The following is an 18667-nucleotide window of genomic DNA, read 5'->3' as shown; positions in this document are numbered from 1 at the left end:
TATGATGGCTTTGCTTCTAGAATAACAAACTAGGTCATTACCGAGGGAGCACAGTCACAAAAGTCATGTCAGTGGGCTTGTTACAATCTTACTGTATATTCATATTTACAGAGTACAGTACATGATCATTTATTTGATTTGACTTTGACTTGGCTGAATTATTTGTCTGACATTCACTAGCCTTCCAGTTTTAACCCTGGAGAACCCCAGAACCCTTTTCTTCTTTGGAAAATTATGAATTATACATTAAATGACTGCTATAAGTTCACTGAACACCAAAATCTATGTTTTTTTCAATTTTAACCCTTTATTCCCTAACTTGTTTGGATTGATTTCTAGCTCAACAAAACCGCGTGTTTGTTGCCAGCCATCTTGTCACCACCACTCTGGCTCATGTCAGCGCAATATTCATCCACTAGATGGCCCCATGCAGGGGTCAGAAGTGGCACTCTGGACTTTTGAAGTTAAATTTGTAAAAAAAAAAAAAAGAAGGTCTTTGTTATTTGAGTAGCAGAATTTATAGGGGCCAAATTTGACCCCGTGGGTTCTCCAGGGTTAATTAATAATGATCTGATATAATTACTTATGATGCATGTTGCCTATGCTTGCATATCTTTTTTTTTTTATGTGCAACCTATTCCTAGCTGTTGACTGGAAAAGTCCTTTAGATGCCACAAAATTGCTCTCCAAATGAAGTAGTACAGCAATTGGCACAAGAAAGCGTATTGAAGTGATAAAGCTTGTCTCAGAGGCAATGTCGGGGACGAGCAAAGGACGGTCTTCAATGCATTCAAAATCCATTAAAACAGCCGGGAGCGAAGGGGATCGCTTGTGGGGCTGCGAGTGAATGAGTTAATCGATTGAATAATCGGTAGATTCATCGATTCCAATTTTTTTTTTTTATATGACAGCACTACAAGACATGCTTGGATGGGATTGGTGTTGGAACAAACATCAAACAAACATCAGTGATTTGCATTGCCACAAATGAGAATTAAAAATCATATGGATACACAAAATTTTGTCGAAAGTCTTCCCGGAAATAGCATCTGAAGTGTCTCAATGCTTTCCTTGTACACCCCATAGGAATCACTGATTTAAGAGAAGGTCTATTGGAGGAGAAAAACGAGATTAGCAGGTACGGATCCCATGCTGGGAGCTGACACGTCTGATTTAGTTCACCTCCTTGTGGATCATCCATACGAGTCATTCTCTGATACTGTTGACTCATATAACCTCCACGAACCCCAGTCAAGAACATGATCCCACACTCAAACACACACACACACACGGCTATCTGCCGGTGTCCAAGAGAGGAGCTTGGAACTGTTCAACTTGTGGAAAATAGTCAAAAATTACAGTTGGCTCCAATGGCTCAATGTGTTGTTCATTTGGGAGCGTAGCAATAAAAGTAAGAAGTGCACACGCTGCACACATAAAACATTTCCGAGAAGCAGCATAATGAGCTTTGTCTTTCAATAGCGGCAGATCATATCAATGCCCATGCTGGCCTCCCCTCCATGGAGTTTTTCATTGTGATTTCGGAGAGCCGTACACGCGGCGGGTCTGGCAGCCGCAAAGCATGGGTGGTTTGTGTGAACTCTATTATAGGAATGCGCGCCGCCGGTTTATTTTGGCCGCAGGCGCTCAAAACCCAGCGTCAGTTTTTCCAGAAGTGAAGCGTAGCGACTCGCGAGAGAGAGCGACGAGAAAGATGCAGGCCGGGGCTGGATGTGGGAGCGCCCAAGATATCTGTCTGACGAGCTAAACGATGTGGTAACGTTCCGGCTTTCTTTTTTCCACCGGTAACTGCTCGTGTGTTTTTAATTTTTTCCTAAAAGTGGCGGGAGACACAACACAACAACTTGTATTCAACTGGTAACTGGGGAAAGTTCCGTGACGGTGACTCCTCATGGATATTGAGGACCAAAACTGCCAAAATTAGAAATAAATAAATGACTAAAGAAATAAATGAATAAAAGTGAAACTAAAAACGATTTATAAAAAATATAATTCAAAAATTAAATACAAAAATTTAACATAATTAAATTAAATAAATAAATGAGAGAGCAGAGTGTTTTTATTGATTGATTGATATTTAATTCTATTTATATTTATTTTGACATTTATTTTTATATTTTTAATTAAGTTCTTTATTTTTGTATTTATTTTTACTTTTATTTAATTATTTAAGGATATTTTTTGTATTTAATTTTTGAATTGCCCGGAACACCTCTCCAGGGAGGCGTCCAGGAGGCATCTGAACCAGATGCCCGAGCCTCCTCAACTGGCTCCTCTCAACGTGAAGGAGTAGCGGCTCGGCCCTGAGTCCCTCCCGGATGACCGAGCTTCTCACCCTATATCTAAGGGAGAGCACGGACACCCTGCGGAGGAAACTCATTTCGTCCGCTTGTACCCGGGATCTTGTTCTTTCGGAAACGACCCACTGCTCGTGACCATAGGTGAGGGTAGGAACGTAGATCGACCGGTAAATCTGGCCGATGCCAATATTCGTCAAAATGTTGAATATCGGCGCCGATAATTGGCACAGCTGATAATCGGTCTATCCCTACCATTTTCACCATCAGGAAAGTGTCAATAAATCTGAAAGCGATGAGTAACTGGACCTCGCAGTTGCCTCAAAACGAGCTTCATGCTTTGGCGAAGTGCAACATATTATAAAGAAAACGTTTGACTTGATCATGGAACTTGTGCTGTACCTCTTCCCATGTGAAATACGTCAGCTCATCTCCATCCTGGAAACGGACCTCCCCGTGTTTTGGCGGCTCGTCCACGACAAATTCGATGTTGAAAGATTTGTAGAAGGGATGTGAGATATTGATGACTTCGTCGTTGATGACCCTGCTGAAGCCTTCCTTCACTGTGAAATTCAGGGACTGAACGGGGATGATTCGCGGCACGATGTTCACGGTGAGGCGCAGGTCCTCCACTGTGGTAAAACCATTGCTGACATCCACGGTGAAGGTGTCAACACCCTGTCAAGACATGGAACCTCAAGTACGTCGTGCTAAAAAAAAAACAGCAGATGGCACGGATTAAAGAACACACCTGGATGGATGCAGAAACGTAGAGGATGCGTCCGTGATCAATGTCCTCTTGCGTAAACGAATGAATATAATCGAGGACTGGCGAGTCGGTGCCATCTGAGCTGTTGGTCAACTTGACCACATGGCCGAGGCGAGGTGGTTCTTTGATGGTGAACATCATTTCTGTAGGAAGAATGTCGGCTTGCTCCACCTAAGGAAAGGAAATAGTCGACGATAAGGTTTTCATTGAACCTACAGCAGGGTTTACCAATTCTGGTCCTCGTGGTCCGGAGTCCTGCAGGTTTTAGATGTTTCCGCCAGCATGCCTGATAACGATCCTGATTTTAGTATCAGGTGTGTTGGTAGGCGAAAACATCTAAAAACCTGCAGGTCTCCGGACCTTAAGGAGCGGAATTGGGGAACCCTGACCTATAGCATGGAACTTGGTAACAGGGTAAATCAAATCCTGGCCAGTGTATTTAAATTGGAGCTGTCAGTAAAGCATGGGGGGAAAAAAGCACTTTCAACTTCATTAACACTCGTGTGAGAAATTGGGACACGGGTGGAGACGGTGTCATGTCACACATTTACACACAGACAGATTTATGGTCATCCAACTCGCAGAAGTTTTTAATCAGCTCCACGGAGACCAAAGCCTGTTTAGCAGTCATGGCTCCCTTTTCACTATATTTCACAACACATTACTTTGCATTTCATAGTGTTGTTGGAAACATATTAGATGCAATTCCATAAGCCAAGTTAATATTTTACCTTTGGAAAGTACTATCAAAGCAGAGAGACTGAACAAATTGGAGAAGTACGTATACTTTGGTCTTAAGTATTTTGCTATCAAAATTGTTCTTCATCCTTCTGAAAGTCAAGTTACATACTGTAAAATGAGAACGTGTTTAGACTTGACGGATGATTTGAATCCCATTAGCTGCTTTCCAGATGAGCTGCAGGCAGGCCCCTTCTTACAAATTACAGTGGGCTTCAGGAAGCTCCCCACGGGATACACACGGCTCTGTTTTCCACACTTAATAGACTGCAATTTAGTACATAAACTAGATTAAAAGCAGTGGCTGTGCCGTCACATTTAGTGCTGCTTTCATGTGGCTGCGATGTAGATTAGAGACGAGGCATTGCTAGAGTGAGCTGTTTGATAAAAGCTGCCCGAATCACATCAAATTAACTTATATATCCCCTAAGACAAACATAATTGTCACACGCTTGCCTGACTCAAACACGCGCAACGTAAACAAAGTGAAGCATATTTTTTTTTTTACTCAACATGACATTTTTACAGGGATGAATTACCTTGACAAAATCCGAGTTGATGACCGTGTGCTCGCCCTCGTAGGAAATGATGACTGCGTTGGTAATCACTTCAGGCTCTGATAGGTAACCTTGTTTGAATATTTTAATTCTGAACGTACCCTCCTCAGAATTTTCTCCGGCTTGGACTGTGAAGCTGAAGGCATCCTTGGACCTCAGGCTCTCGTAATTATGTTCATAGGAAACGACACCCTTTTTTAGGTCCTCCTGGGTGAATTCTTGTGCCTCAATTCCGCTTACGATGATCCTGCCGTCACTGGGGGGTGATGTCACTTGGAACTTAATCTCACTCTCATCCCTGATGTCCATGTTGGACTCGGCACTCAGCAATGTTGTGTCCAGAGTCTTGGTACTTCCATGGTCAATGACAATGAGTGTATTGTTCGCCACTCTCAGGTAGGGTTCGCCAGCTTGAATCTGCAGCAGAAGGCTTGTCTTGTGAAAGCCATCAGACACTTGCAGCGGGAAGCGTTCCTGATCTGCTCCTTGGTGAATAAAGAGAACCCTTTTGCCTCGCAGGTCGGCTTGGGTGAAGCGGAAAAGGGATTGCGAGGGATTGTGTGCGGCGACAATATTGCCAGAAAGAATACCCTCACGAGCATAGACGATCTGAGAATCATTAAAACCCAAGTCATCATCTTTGAACTCGATATCATCAGTAGTTAGCAGGCGCTGTCCGTGGCGGACAACATTGAAAGTTTTATCCAGAACCTGCACTGGGGCATGTTCATTCTTACTTTGGATAGATATTCTGAAAATATCACGTATTGTTTCCTGAACCCCAAACTTGTCTGCTCCCTGATCAAATACTGTGAAGTGGAATTCATCCTTGTCGGTCCTGGAACCATCGTGCTGGTATATGAGTCTGTCAAGTTGGAGGTCTTCATTACTGAACACTCGAATTGCTCCCTCAAATCGAGGCTGCCCCGGAGGGGAGTCCCTCATGAGTCGCCCATGCTTTGGTTCTTCATTGATCTGGAACATAAAATCTGAAGAGCCGGTTGATTCCATCCAAAGGTATTGTTTGTTTAAGACCTGCTCACTGCCATGTAGGACATTTAGCACCTCATTGGTCAGGACGGGAGCATCAGAATCTGCCAGAATGCTGATTGGGAATGTATATAAAGGAGAGTATTGATCCTCTGCAAAGACTTTGAACTGGAATTGATCTGTAGTGTCAACTGCTCTTCGCACTAGAATTCTGTAGCTGATATAATTGTCCAAAATGTCTCTCTGGGTGAAGGTGTCACCTTCATTCATCTCTGTGTCCAGTATCTGGAGACTACCCAGTGTTGGAGGCTTGACAAGAATGAACGTAACACTTTCCGGGTCTGGGTTTCTCCCTTTCACTTCAGCTTGAAGCTCAGCGTAGCCAATGATTATCTCTTCACCAGCCTGCATCTTCATTGGCACAAGGGTAGAGAGTTTTACTGGAGAAGGCATGACCTTGACTAAAAATGTGTTATTCCTGAGGGAGAACGTTCCCAGGTGTGTGTCAAACTCAATGCGTTCAACAACCACGTCTTCTTGGTCACTGGAATCTGTGCTGAAATATCTTAGGTAGTTTTGATCCAGATCGGACTGATGGAACTCGGTGACTGGTTTAAACAGCCCGTCGCTCGTCATGATCTTCAGTTCCCCATATAGGAGTGGCTGCGTGATGTTATAAATCACATCTGCATTGCGAGGATGCGTGAGGACTGCCAAATTGTGAACGCCGATAGAAGCATTGCTACCTTGAGCTAAGAGGAGGCCCGTGTTGGTAACAACTGTCATATGTGGATGTGTCAAAGCCAACTTGAAAGTTGCAGAGTGACTGACACTTTGCCCGTCCGATACTTCCAGGGTAATGGCATTGGCTTCGCCCCCTTTGTGCACATAATAGATATTCCCTTCCTTCAGATCCCTGCAAGTAAACTCTGTGATGCTTTGTTCTGGTTCTTGACTTTTCTCAAGATAACCAGTTTCAACGGAAAGCTCAGATGTCACTTTTACCACCAACTTGTCGCAGCGGGAATCAGAATCTTTGATTTTGATGAGCTCAGGGTTCAAGCGAGTCCTGCCATTCTCTGTAATGGTGATTTCTCCTCCACTCAGTTGTGGATTGTCATTGACGGGCATGATTTCAACTGGCAGCACATAACTTTGTGGTGTTTTAAGACATTCAGGGAGGTAGCCATCGATACTGCTAGCGACCACCTCCAGGTGAATCCGATCCGCATGTCTTTCATGTCCATCGTGCATATACTTGATTTTTTTGTTGACGACATCTAGAAGGGTGAACTTTTGTGTGCGTTTTGTGTTGATATTCATGTCAAGCAGTCCATACCACGGGTCAGTCTTGAGAGAAAAGATGATCTGGGACTGACGCATACCCGCAGCACTAAGGTCAAATGTCGGGCTCAGGTGGTCAATGTCGAGAAAAACCTCTCCGCCTTCTGGCACAAGCAACGGCGTTACATCAAGGAGCTTGGTCACATTTTTGAATATCGCTGGCGTGTCATCTGTCGGGTAGCAATGTGCTTCTGTAGTTTCAACATCAACATATTTAGTGCGAGGCGGTGGGGATGTTGTTGTTGTGTCAATGTCGTAGTAGCTGGAATAGTCATAGTCCTCTCCTTCGCATTTGACATGAACATCTTTGGTCACTAGTGCATCCTGTAGACTTCTATCTTTCTGGTTGACTTTGATCTCTCCTAAGCATCCGATAAACGACTCGGCAGTCATCTCTTCTTCTGCGCGATTTAATAAGTCACTTTCACGAAAGACATCCTTCATTTTAGCCTGAATGCCTCCTAAATACAAATTTCCCACCAAGTCAAATGTTTGAGTAGAATCAAGAGGAAGGGAGACGATCTGGCTGTCTATGTTAATGTCAAACGAATCCTGACTGACTTGGACCTTAACTCTATGCCACTGATCATCATCCAGCTGCACCTCATTGTTCTCCAGCACCTCCATGCCCTTGCCGTAGTCTATCACACCTTTGAGGTAGCCTTTCACAACACCAACAGCGATAAAGTCTCTCTCTCTCCCCGGGTGAAATGCAAGAAGGGCGTCCTCAATGGTAGTTTTCATCAAGAATTCCAAAACTCTTGGAGCTCCACTAGCCCCACTCCAAGTGGGAAAGGAGACAAAAGAATCCGGAGTGCTGAAACTGGTCGCCTCTCCGTCACCTGCTTCAAACTCGCTGCTGCAGGATTCCTTCGTGTCATGGCATTGTTTAAAGAGTGTGCCGAGAATATCAAATTCATGGGATTCGAATTTGACGTTTGTCATGCAGCCACGGAAAGGCGGAATGGCATTGCTAAGGTAGGGAGTGTCAAGATCGCCGGTTCCTCCCAGCCAAATGCCTTGGTCAATGTTCAGTTCCCCCCCACCATCGCTAACAGGGACGTATGTGGAGAAGAGCTCGTCAATTGTCATGGTGAGCTTGGCATCCTGGAGCGTGAGGGAAACTTTGTGTTCCAGAAGGTTGTTCAGCTGGAGACCTTGTGATGATGACAGGGTCACCTCGCCTGCACCCATGTTCATTCGAGCCTACGGAAAAATGACAACATTTGTGTCAAAATTATCATCAATGATTAAGATTTACACGGTGCTTTTTAATATAGCCTTTTGCTTGTCGTGAGCATGAGCAACTGATTGTTAAGGAACTTCACCAAACTATCAGTGAAAAACGGTTATGGTCCTTGACAGTTACAGCAGCGGTTGGACTCAACCAGACAGGTTGTTCCAACAATTTCTACGGCTCAGGTTTTATGCCGGATGTTCTTTTGGATGCAATCCTTTAATACACTGACAATGCAAATCGGCATTGGCCAAGATCCTTACCTGTGCTAGCTTCATGAAAGGAAGTAATGTGTACCACTACATAACCAGTGCACAGTGACAGTAATGCTTCTGTTTGTGTACTGCTCAGAAAATTGAGTTACATTTCCTTCTCCCCAGTCATCTACTCACTTGTATTTTCCCATTTAGGAGCTCAATGAACAAGTAATCCTCCATTCCAGCAGCCAGGAGCAGTAGGCCACTTCTCCGACTCGTCTTCATCTGTAGTGTCACGTGGAAGCTGGAGACATCTTGAAAGGTTTGGATACTGCAGGAACTGTCCCCAAAGTAGGATTCTGTGAAGAAGAAAAACAAAAGGTTACATGTTATCTAGATACAAACCTTAAGTCAAAGGAGAAGGCATTTTCTTAATTCTGTCATAACCCATCCACCAATCAATCAAAGCGTGTTACTACATTGAAATGAGACCAAAATACACTAGCAAATGCAGTATTATATTATAATTTTGTTTACTGTCTAGCATCCTGCTTCAGAGAAGCTACTTCAGCTTAAGTAGTTTATCAGTCATAACCCTTTCTGAGGACATTCATCCTTGATATGTATCCAATGGTATGCAAATTTAGCATTCAACTGTGCTCTGATGCCCCTCAGCAAATGCAGGAAGCCATGAAGGAAGTCAATTATTTCCTATTGCACAGCCAAGATTACGCTGGGTCAACGCCAACGACAACCATTTCCGTAACGTGGGTTTCCCCTAAACTTTTACAAGATATATGGACAGGGGGGCTTTCCATAAACCACGTGGCAGCTCCTGATACAGAAGCTCTTAGGGACACTCTGAAGGTGATTTGGAAATAGCAACAGGTTGTCAGTGTTAAGGACTTTCCTATGAGACTGGTCCCTTAAAATCAACAGATTGGTGGGCATGCTGCCATGGGGTGCATTCTCACCATAGCGGAATAAACACCCTCAGACACGATTAGGTGATAATACAGGACAGGGAAAACCCAAGACATTAAATGCTCATTCCATAAATAGCCAACCATGTGGGAGAAAAATGATTTATAGTTACACTTACTTTCAAAATGTAATTGTGTAATGAAGCATTCCCACATATGTTATTGTGATTTTTATTCTCCACACTTTTTTTGCTGCGTAACAACTCCCACATAATACTTTGATTTACACTGTTCAAATTTCCACTTGCTTCAAAAATTCACTCCTCCCGGGGGGTATATAGCGTCTGATTCCACATTACTTACAGTAATCGCACAATTTAACGTTAAATATCAACTTTTTCCCATTCATTTACAATGGGACAGACATTGAACTTTTTCTAAGGATCACTTTCCAAGCCCACTTCCATACATGTAACTTATCATCATTACCAGGTGTCTGATACTGCTTGGTGGCACAGTTGGTAAAGTGCATTGTCCAGCAAGCAGGAGGTCTTAATTTCATAATGTATCTCTCAATTTACTTCATAAGCATTCCACATGTATTAAACTCTTAGCATTCAGCTTTCCCGCATTCCCACGTAATTTCTCCAGAAATTGCACTTAGTATAGTTTTATATACTACTTGTTGCCGATGATAGGAAGTAATAAAATACAAATACTTTGCTGTAGCTTTTTTTTCCTGTCACTTTGAATTTTTTTTTCTTCTTCTTTTCAGGAAAGCTCAGTATTGTTCATTCGATTTGACATCATCATTGCTCTCCTTTTTTTTTTTTAAAAAACAAACAAACAAATCAATTAAAAAAAATTTAATAAATGTTTTTTTTTTTTTTTAAATACATATACATATATATGCTGTATACATATACACACACATATATATATATATATATATATATATTTTTTTTTGTATGTGGGTGAGTATGTGTATGTGCGTGTGTGTGTGTGTGTGTGTGCGTGCGTGCGTGCGAGCGTGTGTGTATTCATCAGTTCACCTAAAGCCCATTAAAAAAAATCCCATATTAATAATATAATATAATAATAAATTGCCAAATGCAGAAACATCAATGTAAGTTATCACGATGTAGTGGCTCTCGCTAACAGACAGAATTAAGTAACCGGAATTAGGTTAAAAACTCTCTGTCACTTTGAATTTGGCTGAATACTTAGTTTTACTTTTACTGATTACATTTTAACATTTTTATCTGTACTTTTTACTTTATTTATTTATTTATTTATTTATTTTAAATCTGTAGCACTGTCCTTTCATGGTTAGCTTTACAGTCAAGAGGTTTTGGGTTTGAATATCTGCTCAAACCTTTCCTCCTCGTGTTCTCTGGGTACTTTGGCTTCGAAGCCTTCCACACACCCAAAATTGATGGTCGATTAATCAAAAACGAAATAGCAATGCACCAATTTGCTGGGCAGGCTGCTTGAAAGGGGTTAATGATCCTGTTCAGGAAGGTTGGAGTCACGCAGAAATACAAAGCTGTAATGAAGTTATTTTTACAACTTTTCTTACTCCCAACACCGGTGCCAACGCTAAACAACAGACGGTTGCATTTGTTCTTTTAGTTTCTCATCCTTACAGTGAACCCTCGCCGCTCAGCAGAGCAAACATAAACCGGGACAATCAGTTTAATTTGCTGTCAGCAAGGACGGAAGCAAAAGCCTCCGTCGTCACGCCCATGCTTGGGAGATTTGACTAAGAGGCATCTGTTTGTGCTTCCAAGGCTGCGTTGAGCAGACTCAGCATTGAGCCAAACACACACAGTGAGTCTCTCCAACGTGCATTGTTGCACAGAAGCGAGCTCAAGCAGCCAAGGAAAATGAATGTTGTTACCTCCCTAAAATAAATATCCGAGGCAACTCTTTTAAACGGCACCACATGTTGAACCGCCATCGACGGTTTATGGAGAAAACACACAAAATGTAACTTGAAAAACGGTTTAGCCAATTGCTGGTGATTACAGAGTTCTGCCTGTGTTTAGCTTAGCATCTACATTTGTTGACTTCTTGAGCTTCTCACCGTGTCACTTTTGTTCTGCTTTACGTTAGTTTTGGGACATTCGTCTGAAATTTGCAATGAAGTGACTACTAGCACATATGTGTACAATAGCGAACAAGCTAGCCATAAATTATGTTTAAATAATGTTTGTCGGAATGACAGTGGCGTACTTCAAATGACTTTTTTTCAGTCAGGGGGAGCTTAGTTAAGTTCACTTTAATGACTGTTTTGATATTTATTTTCATGCATAGTTTAAAAAGTGTGTATCTCAACAACCAAAGAAAAAGCTTCCCCCCCCCGTAAGTACCTTTGCTTTCAAAACACGTACTTGCAAACGTTATTCACTTACTTGTTTTCAAACTAAGTGGACGGAGACAAAAAATGGTTGCACTTACTTTGTTGTAATTAACCAAGATAGATAGCAGATACTTAATTGATCTTGTAGGAAAGTCAAGTGCAGACAACCTTGAATGGCGGCCATTAGGTGTTGTTTTTATTGAATCTAGTCTGATTTAAAGTCAAATAAGTCGCACCAGAGCAATTAGGCTCTTTTCAAAATAAACGTATCAACACAATGCATTGATGACATTGTGCGCTTTGTGGAAACACGACATTCTGCTGTGCTTCTTATCACTCTAACACTGATTTATGCTGTGTTTTAGTAAAGTAAGTTTTGTATTGCTTCTGAAAAACTGTAACGTGACCGTAATACCATGATAAATGTGAAGGAATGAACCGTGGGAGACAGTCAACGCCAGATATTCGCATGGGTACAGGGACCATGCTCTGCCACAAAGATAAAATCCTTTAGTAATTGAACTGAATTGCCTACATGTGCCATAAGAAGGCAACAAAGAAACCATTTTGTGCTTAAACACAAAACATTCAATAGCGGAGTTTTCCAAGAAATAACTCTACTCAATTTATAAGTCACTTCAAAAACAAACAACTCTGAAACAAAGTGCTGGACCATATGTTCCCCTTAACTCATTCACTCCCAGCCATTTTCATTGAAGCAACCACCTTCGCTCCCTGCTGTTTTACTGGATTTTGACTGATTTTGCCACAGAATATTGTGTTCTTTTGCTATAAGAACCTTTTTCGAAAATTTTTAAAATTTTAGTCCATTCTTTCATCAGGATTTTATTTTTATCTGTTTCCATTTTGCAGCAATTATTATTATATAATAATTATTCACAAACCTGTTGAAAACCTGTTGGGGAAAAGATCTTGTTGCAATATGGCCCCCGTTGATCTCGTATACTCTGCTGCCACCTGCTAGCCGTTTTTTGTAATAACTACCATTGCTTTAAGCGACCTCTTCAGGTCAGAGGCTGCATCAAAGCCTTCTCTATGCTCTAGCATAATAAAAAAATTTTAAACGGTTAAATACGTTTTTGGAACCATGGCAATATTTAAAATAGAACATGTTTATACGTTATTGGGAGCAAAAGAGTTAAATGCCGAAATGCGATTATTTGGGGGTTCAGGGTATAGTAGTCATTTGACACTATCCGTGTACGGAGAGGCAGTGGTTGAAGCTGCCTGAGATGTTTATGGTATCCATCCCGTATTTGATGAAAACGCGAAAGTACTCGGGATGAACGACTTGCGCTAATTGCGCAGGAGCCTCCAGGCTGAGACTGCAACATAGATGGTTAAGAATCTTTTCTTCTAGGCAATTGCATTAACAAAGAAAACCTCAATGAGCTCTCTGCTTCTTAAAGCTGAGCTTTTGTTGGATTGTTCGCTGAGCACGAGAATCAAACCCTGAAGGAGAGACCGATGCCAAGACAATTGCACCCAGGGATTTTCTGGTTGAAAAACATCTTGCTTGCCGCTGTCTTGAGGAAGAGGAGCATATTTTTTCGTGCTTCACACTATGGCGCCACTTTCCGTTGCGTACCTCGACCTGGAATTCATTAGTCCCCCCCCCTGCTAAGATGAGTAAAGCTCATCGTAGAAAGAGCTGCATTCAGGAGAAGCACATTTTCTAAACACAATCTGTATAAATGACCCGCCTTGTTTCACTCTCAGGCCTTCTGTAAGTGATTTTCATGCCACTGCATCCAAGGACTCGTATCTACACGGTGAGAGGAAACACCAAAGCTTGTTTTCTTTTGCAGTATCACATCAAGCTGTTGTCAAGCTCCGTAGACTCGAGGTTTTGGGTTGATGGGATCATGCTGGGAATATGTTGATGTCTGTTCACAATCCTAAACTAGAGATTCGAGCCACCTCGTCGCTCTCCGAACCACTTCACACTACTTAATTGCGGCTCAAGTAGGACGCTGGTCTCAGGCCAGTGCAGATGGCGCTAATTTGATGCACTCAGAGTAAACAGTCTTCCTCCCTGTTTTTGCTTATTACCTAATGAATGACCCTTGTTGTTATCCTTTCCCTTTTCTCTGCCCCACTACACACACACACACACACACACGCACTCTTTTTGCTCTCTCGACACATGTCCGGAAAAGGAAGATTAACTGAGGGACCACATAAGACATTCAGTTGATTTGGACTGGATTTACTGTGCAGGTCTTGCCAGATTGCAACTTTTTATGGACTGTTCATTGACATGTTCGGCAATTGCCAATTCACCTACTCCTTTTGTGGAGGCTGGGGGCTGTACTCCTTTATTTGTGGAAAAAGTCACCTTATTTTAAAATTATTTTACTTATTTTTATTTTTTGTGTCTACACTTACTACACGTATATTTAGTTACAGCTGAGTTCCGTTCCTACACTGGCGATTAGCGGTGTGAATTGCCTAGTAGCTTGCAATTTGATCTGTATCACGATTCATAGGTCACAATTTGATTCAATACCAATCAATCCCACGACGAATCTATAGGTTAATTATTGCGGCTTAAAAAAAAAACCTCAAATGTATTATTTATTGTATGGAAATGTACTTCAGACTTATAACTGCGAGCCACTGTATTTAACAACCAGGTTGCAATCTGTTTCATGTTTGAACAGCATTAAAATGAAATTTTAAGGTTTAATGTACCATAAATATAACATTCTTCCATGCTTAAAGTGTGAACCCTAACCCTAATTAAGACATTTTTGTTGAATATTTCCATCAAAAATGTATCTTAAAAAAATCGATTCAGCTGCATATTGAATCGATATCATGATCTATTGCAGAATGGATTTTTTTTTTTTTAAAACACCCCTACTGGCGATGTAACGAATTTTGACTTAAGTCTGATTTCACCGTTAACTCTTTGACTGCCAAAAACGTTAAATAACGTTTCGTAAAATCCTATGGAGGAGTGCCAAAGACGTTAAAAGACGTTTTTTTTTCAAAACAGGTGAAATTAACCATTTTCTATTGTTGATTACTCAAAAACGGAATAAGGTAGAAACAAACTTTTTTTTTCTGATGGAAGATGAGAGTCCAATCTTGTTTTGGCAGTATGTGTGTTTCCATAGTCCAAACACATAATTTTCTATGGGCCTTGAAAGATCAGTCAAAATGCTTAAAATCGGCTGGCACCCACGGCATCCCTTTTCTGAAAACGTCTGGCAGTCAAAGAGTTAAAGTCGATATTTACATGAAAATACTTTGTACAGTGATTAAAAAAAAAGGAAGAGCCGGAAACAATATTTTGTGTTTCCGCACGGCCATTCATTGCTGACGGAGGGCAGAGCGGAGCTAATTCAAACTTAAACATGGAAATGTGACGCCCCTGATGGCAAACCGGCCTGCTCGATGGACGTCCGTTGCTGGAGCTAACAACAACACAACTTTAAATAACTTTAAAATGCCGTGATTATTGTGGCAGGGGCACCGTAAAGTCCAAACGGCGTAGGTGGCGTACCACGTAACTCGAGGACTAGTTCGCCACTTTGAGATGAACAGTCGCTGTACTATATTTAGTTTGTCCTGGACTGCCTGTTAGGTAGAATAGGCACTTTACCTTGACAGGCAGGTTCTAAGGTCGAAGTACTCCGTTCTTATATATTTGATTTGCCACTGGTGTGTTGTTTTCGTCGATGGACGTGCTTATACTGTTCTCTACAGTTCATTTTGACAATGACGAGTTCAGACGGTGATGGCCAGCAAAATATTGTAAACGTGCCAGGCGCAAACGTCTTGTCCAGTGGCCAGCGCCTGCCCTGAAGAAATGTTTTAGTAAAGTGTTCAATCACAGACGAAGTGTTTTATTCACAGTCCTTTGAAATAGGAATTTCGCTTTTTCCTAAAAGTGTTATTCAGTAGCAAGCACAGCCGGAGTTTGCCATGGTAACAACGCCTGGGATCTAAACAAACCACCCGCTCACGCTTAAGCCTATAAATAGTGGTTATGTTTCTCATTTGTTTCCTCTGCCGGGGCTGCGGCTGTGGAGCGAGGGCACAAGGGCTTCTGGGTAATTACACGAGGGATAGGGTGTTATTAAGAAAAATGTACATGCACCGCTAGAGCTCCTAAGGAATAGAATACTCAATCGTTAACATGATTTGTAAACTCTTATGAGGGTCTATCATTTACTTTCCCCTAGATGGTTTGTGGACTGCAGCACATTGCGATCGATCTTCGGAAAGACTGTAAATATTCCAAGCCGTCTGTAAATGTGAGGTTTCGCAGAATCTCTTGGTTTAGGTTTTACCAAACACAGTCCAACATTATCCGCTCTGTAATGCCGTTTGACCTCAAAGATATTCTAATTTAGAAAGATACAATTCTGATTTTTTTTTTACACTCGTATCTCTCATGCATGTGTAATGAGACATTAACTTCTATATTAAAACGTATTCACTCCCAGCCATTTTCACTGAAGCTCTAGCATAAAAAAACTTATAAATATGTCTTACGTCTTTGGAAGCTTGGTAATATTTAAAATCAAACGTATTTATACGTTTTTGGGAGCAAATGAGTTCAAACTAAAAGAACAATCACTTACTCTTTGTTAGCCAGCTTTTTTAATGCTACTACTCATTAGCCATTATGCTTGTTGCGCTGAACAGACAAACCCTTTCCAACGTAACACTAAGGTCCGTTTCTAGTTCAATAGTTACGCTCACGTTTCCTACCTTCTGCATCACTGGTGCCCCATTTTATTTATTTATTTTAGCATAAAATAATCCCCAGTTGTACACGACTGCAAACCATAGCTACAAAAATAAACCTACCGTTGCTTATTTTTTCAAAGCTGAATGTTTTTTTCTATTATTGGATTGGATCTCACTAGATGGTCCAGGTGTACCTTCTGTTTTGGTCGATGCGTATAAGTTCAACTTTTAAAATCGTGTTATGGTGCAACATGTTTGCACACTCAAGCGTGTTAGAAAGTTTGAGTCACTCCACAGTAGAGAGGACAGCAACAACTCTGCATTCCTTGACAGCACTACTTAATATGGACCCCTTCTTGCCGCTGCCAACTTTTCACAAGTCGCCGGGGACACAATTTTACGGGCTTGGAGGAGCCATTTCTCACAGCTGCCTGAAAGCCAACTCAGCATCACTCGGGACACCTTTTCACATCCCTGATCCACCTCCGCATGGTAGTGAGACACCGCCGCAAGGACTCGGGAGGTCCCATCTGAAAAGAACCGGCTCCTGGCGACACGGCGGGGGAGCTACAGTTAAAATTCCTCGGCCTTCTGTCTTTTAAAAACTCAAAGTGACAATGAGTGCATGGCGGCCCGAACCAAAAATTATGACCGGTCAGATTGAATGGAGAGTTTCAGAAAATGAAAGCGCGAAAGAGACGAAGAGAAAGTGTGCAAAGAACATTGTGAAAGAATCCCTCTTGTTTGGCTTTGTGCTCTCTTAGAAGGCTCACTCTCCACGGAGATAAAGGGAAAAAGGCAACTTTGTTTGAAGAGTTACAATGCGGGAGGGGATTTTTCTTTGTAACCGGCTTGATTTATTGAATATTATACAGTGGAATCTCTTTAAGTCGGTGGGATGATGTTGGGCATGTCTGCCTCACAATCAGGAGATTCAGCTTCAAATTTTGTAACAACTCTGTGTGGAGTTTCTTTGGGTGGGTCTGATTTCCTCTCACGTTCCTCCAAAAATATTTATGTTAGGTTAATCGAATACTCTAAATTAGGTGCGTGTAAATTACTGTTTACTCCATGTGTCCTGCGACTGACTGGAAAGTAGTCCAAGATCGGAGGTGGCAAATCCAGGTCCAGAAAGTAAAAACCCTGCTACAGTTTGGCTTTAGCCCCAGGTGCTAGCTAGCTAGCTTCCTAGGTAGATCCACGGGCGCTTGCTTGCCTGCTAGGGAGCTAGCTAGCTAGCTAGCTAGCACGAGCTGCTAAACTCAAACTGGATTTGGACGTGGATTTGCTATCTCTGTTCAGGTTGTACCCCGCCTCTCACTCAAAATCAGCTGGGATTGGCTTGAGTCACCCGTGACCCTTTTGTGAGGACCAGTGGGAAAGGAAATTGATGGGTATAGATTTGAATTGTTTTACCCCTCCCACGTCAAAGTATACAAATTAGGGCTGTGACGATTGTTTGAATAACTCCTGCTGTAATTTGTTTACTAAAACAGGTTGAAGCAAAATCTGTTCAAAAAATTTGCATGGATCGTTTTTCCACACTGACAAATGTTACTGCAATAGCATGGAAAACTCAATTAAATTTTTATCCAAATATGCAAATAATCAATGAAATGATCAATAGAATACTTGATTGTGAAAATATTTGGTGCTGCATCCTTACAAACAATACTGTACGTATTGTAGTGTCTGTGTTAGAAGTACTGTGTGCCTCCAAGAGGCTGAGTGTGCATGTGAGTGTGAGCGGTGGCAAACAGCAGCTGCACCAGTGTTCTCTTTGTTTGTGTTTTACTGTTCTCCGTGGCACTCCTTTCCAACCAGGGCATTACACCAGAGAAAAAGACTGTAAAACCAATAAAAAAACGTTGGCTTTAAATGGCAGATAACCACAACGACAGAGAGATACGTTCCTTAAAAAAAGCCCATGAATTAGCGCTAGGCATCCATGAATGGAGTACAATAAAGAGGGGCAATCCAGAATTTCTAAATCTTAAACAAACTGAAAAATCCTAACATAAATGCTACTCACTTGGAAAGAAAACGTCACGTTTCGTCAACTTGACTTCATCACACGGCCAGTGAAAATATTTCCACTTCAGTTCCATGTTCACATTGTGTAGCAACAAAGAAATACTGTGCTCGTACAGAAGTTCACACAATGGCACATTCTCAAAAGTCCAAATAAGGCACGCAGACCGACTCGCAGCATGTTGGCTCATCACGCGCGCCGCTAAAAAGACGTACGATGATCTCACTCGGCATAACAACATTGTAAAACAAACAAGTGTGAACAGAAGCATTGTGGCCAGTCCCTGGAATGCTTAGCTTTATGACTAACCGGGACACAAAGTGGTCCTGTGTGCGGCGCGGAAGCAGGCAAAACCGCCGAGGTCCCACTTGGGTGGGTCTCATTGAAATAATCAACCTAAATCCCTCTCCAACTGAAATGTTGCATAAGAAACACTCCGACATATTGAGACTGTTTTACTTGAGCAAAAGCAGTC

The 18667-nt window shown here is 41.8% G+C and overlaps 2 protein-coding genes across 4 annotated transcripts in view; one reads left to right on the top strand and one right to left on the bottom strand.

Annotated features, from left to right (window-relative positions):
- lingo1a (leucine rich repeat and Ig domain containing 1a) overlaps positions 1-18667 on the top strand; it is a 363354-nt gene that overhangs the window by 4451 nt on the left and 340236 nt on the right. For all 3 annotated transcript variants that reach the window (XR_013294403.1, XR_013294404.1, XM_077567765.1), the window contains exon 3: positions 8364-8472. The gene's annotated coding sequence lies outside the window, so the exon portion shown is untranslated. The remainder of the gene's footprint in view (positions 1-8363; positions 8473-18667) is intronic.
- The window catches only part of cspg4 (chondroitin sulfate proteoglycan 4), a 65009-nt gene that overhangs the window by 12811 nt on the left and 33531 nt on the right, over positions 1-18667 (bottom strand). Inside the window, exons 2-5 of the mRNA XM_077567764.1 lie at positions 8346-8509; positions 4365-7922; positions 3070-3258; positions 2721-2996 (exon numbers count right to left, since the gene is read on the bottom strand). Of these exons, the coding sequence (XP_077423890.1) occupies positions 2721-2996; positions 3070-3258; positions 4365-7922; positions 8346-8509 (4187 nt within the window). The remainder of the gene's footprint in view (positions 1-2720; positions 2997-3069; positions 3259-4364; positions 7923-8345; positions 8510-18667) is intronic.

Source organism: Vanacampus margaritifer, chromosome 6 (assembly GCF_051991255.1).
Source record: "Vanacampus margaritifer isolate UIUO_Vmar chromosome 6, RoL_Vmar_1.0, whole genome shotgun sequence".
Lineage (NCBI taxonomy): Eukaryota > Metazoa > Chordata > Actinopteri > Syngnathiformes > Syngnathidae > Vanacampus > Vanacampus margaritifer.
This window is presented reverse-complemented; position numbering and strand designations above follow the sequence as displayed.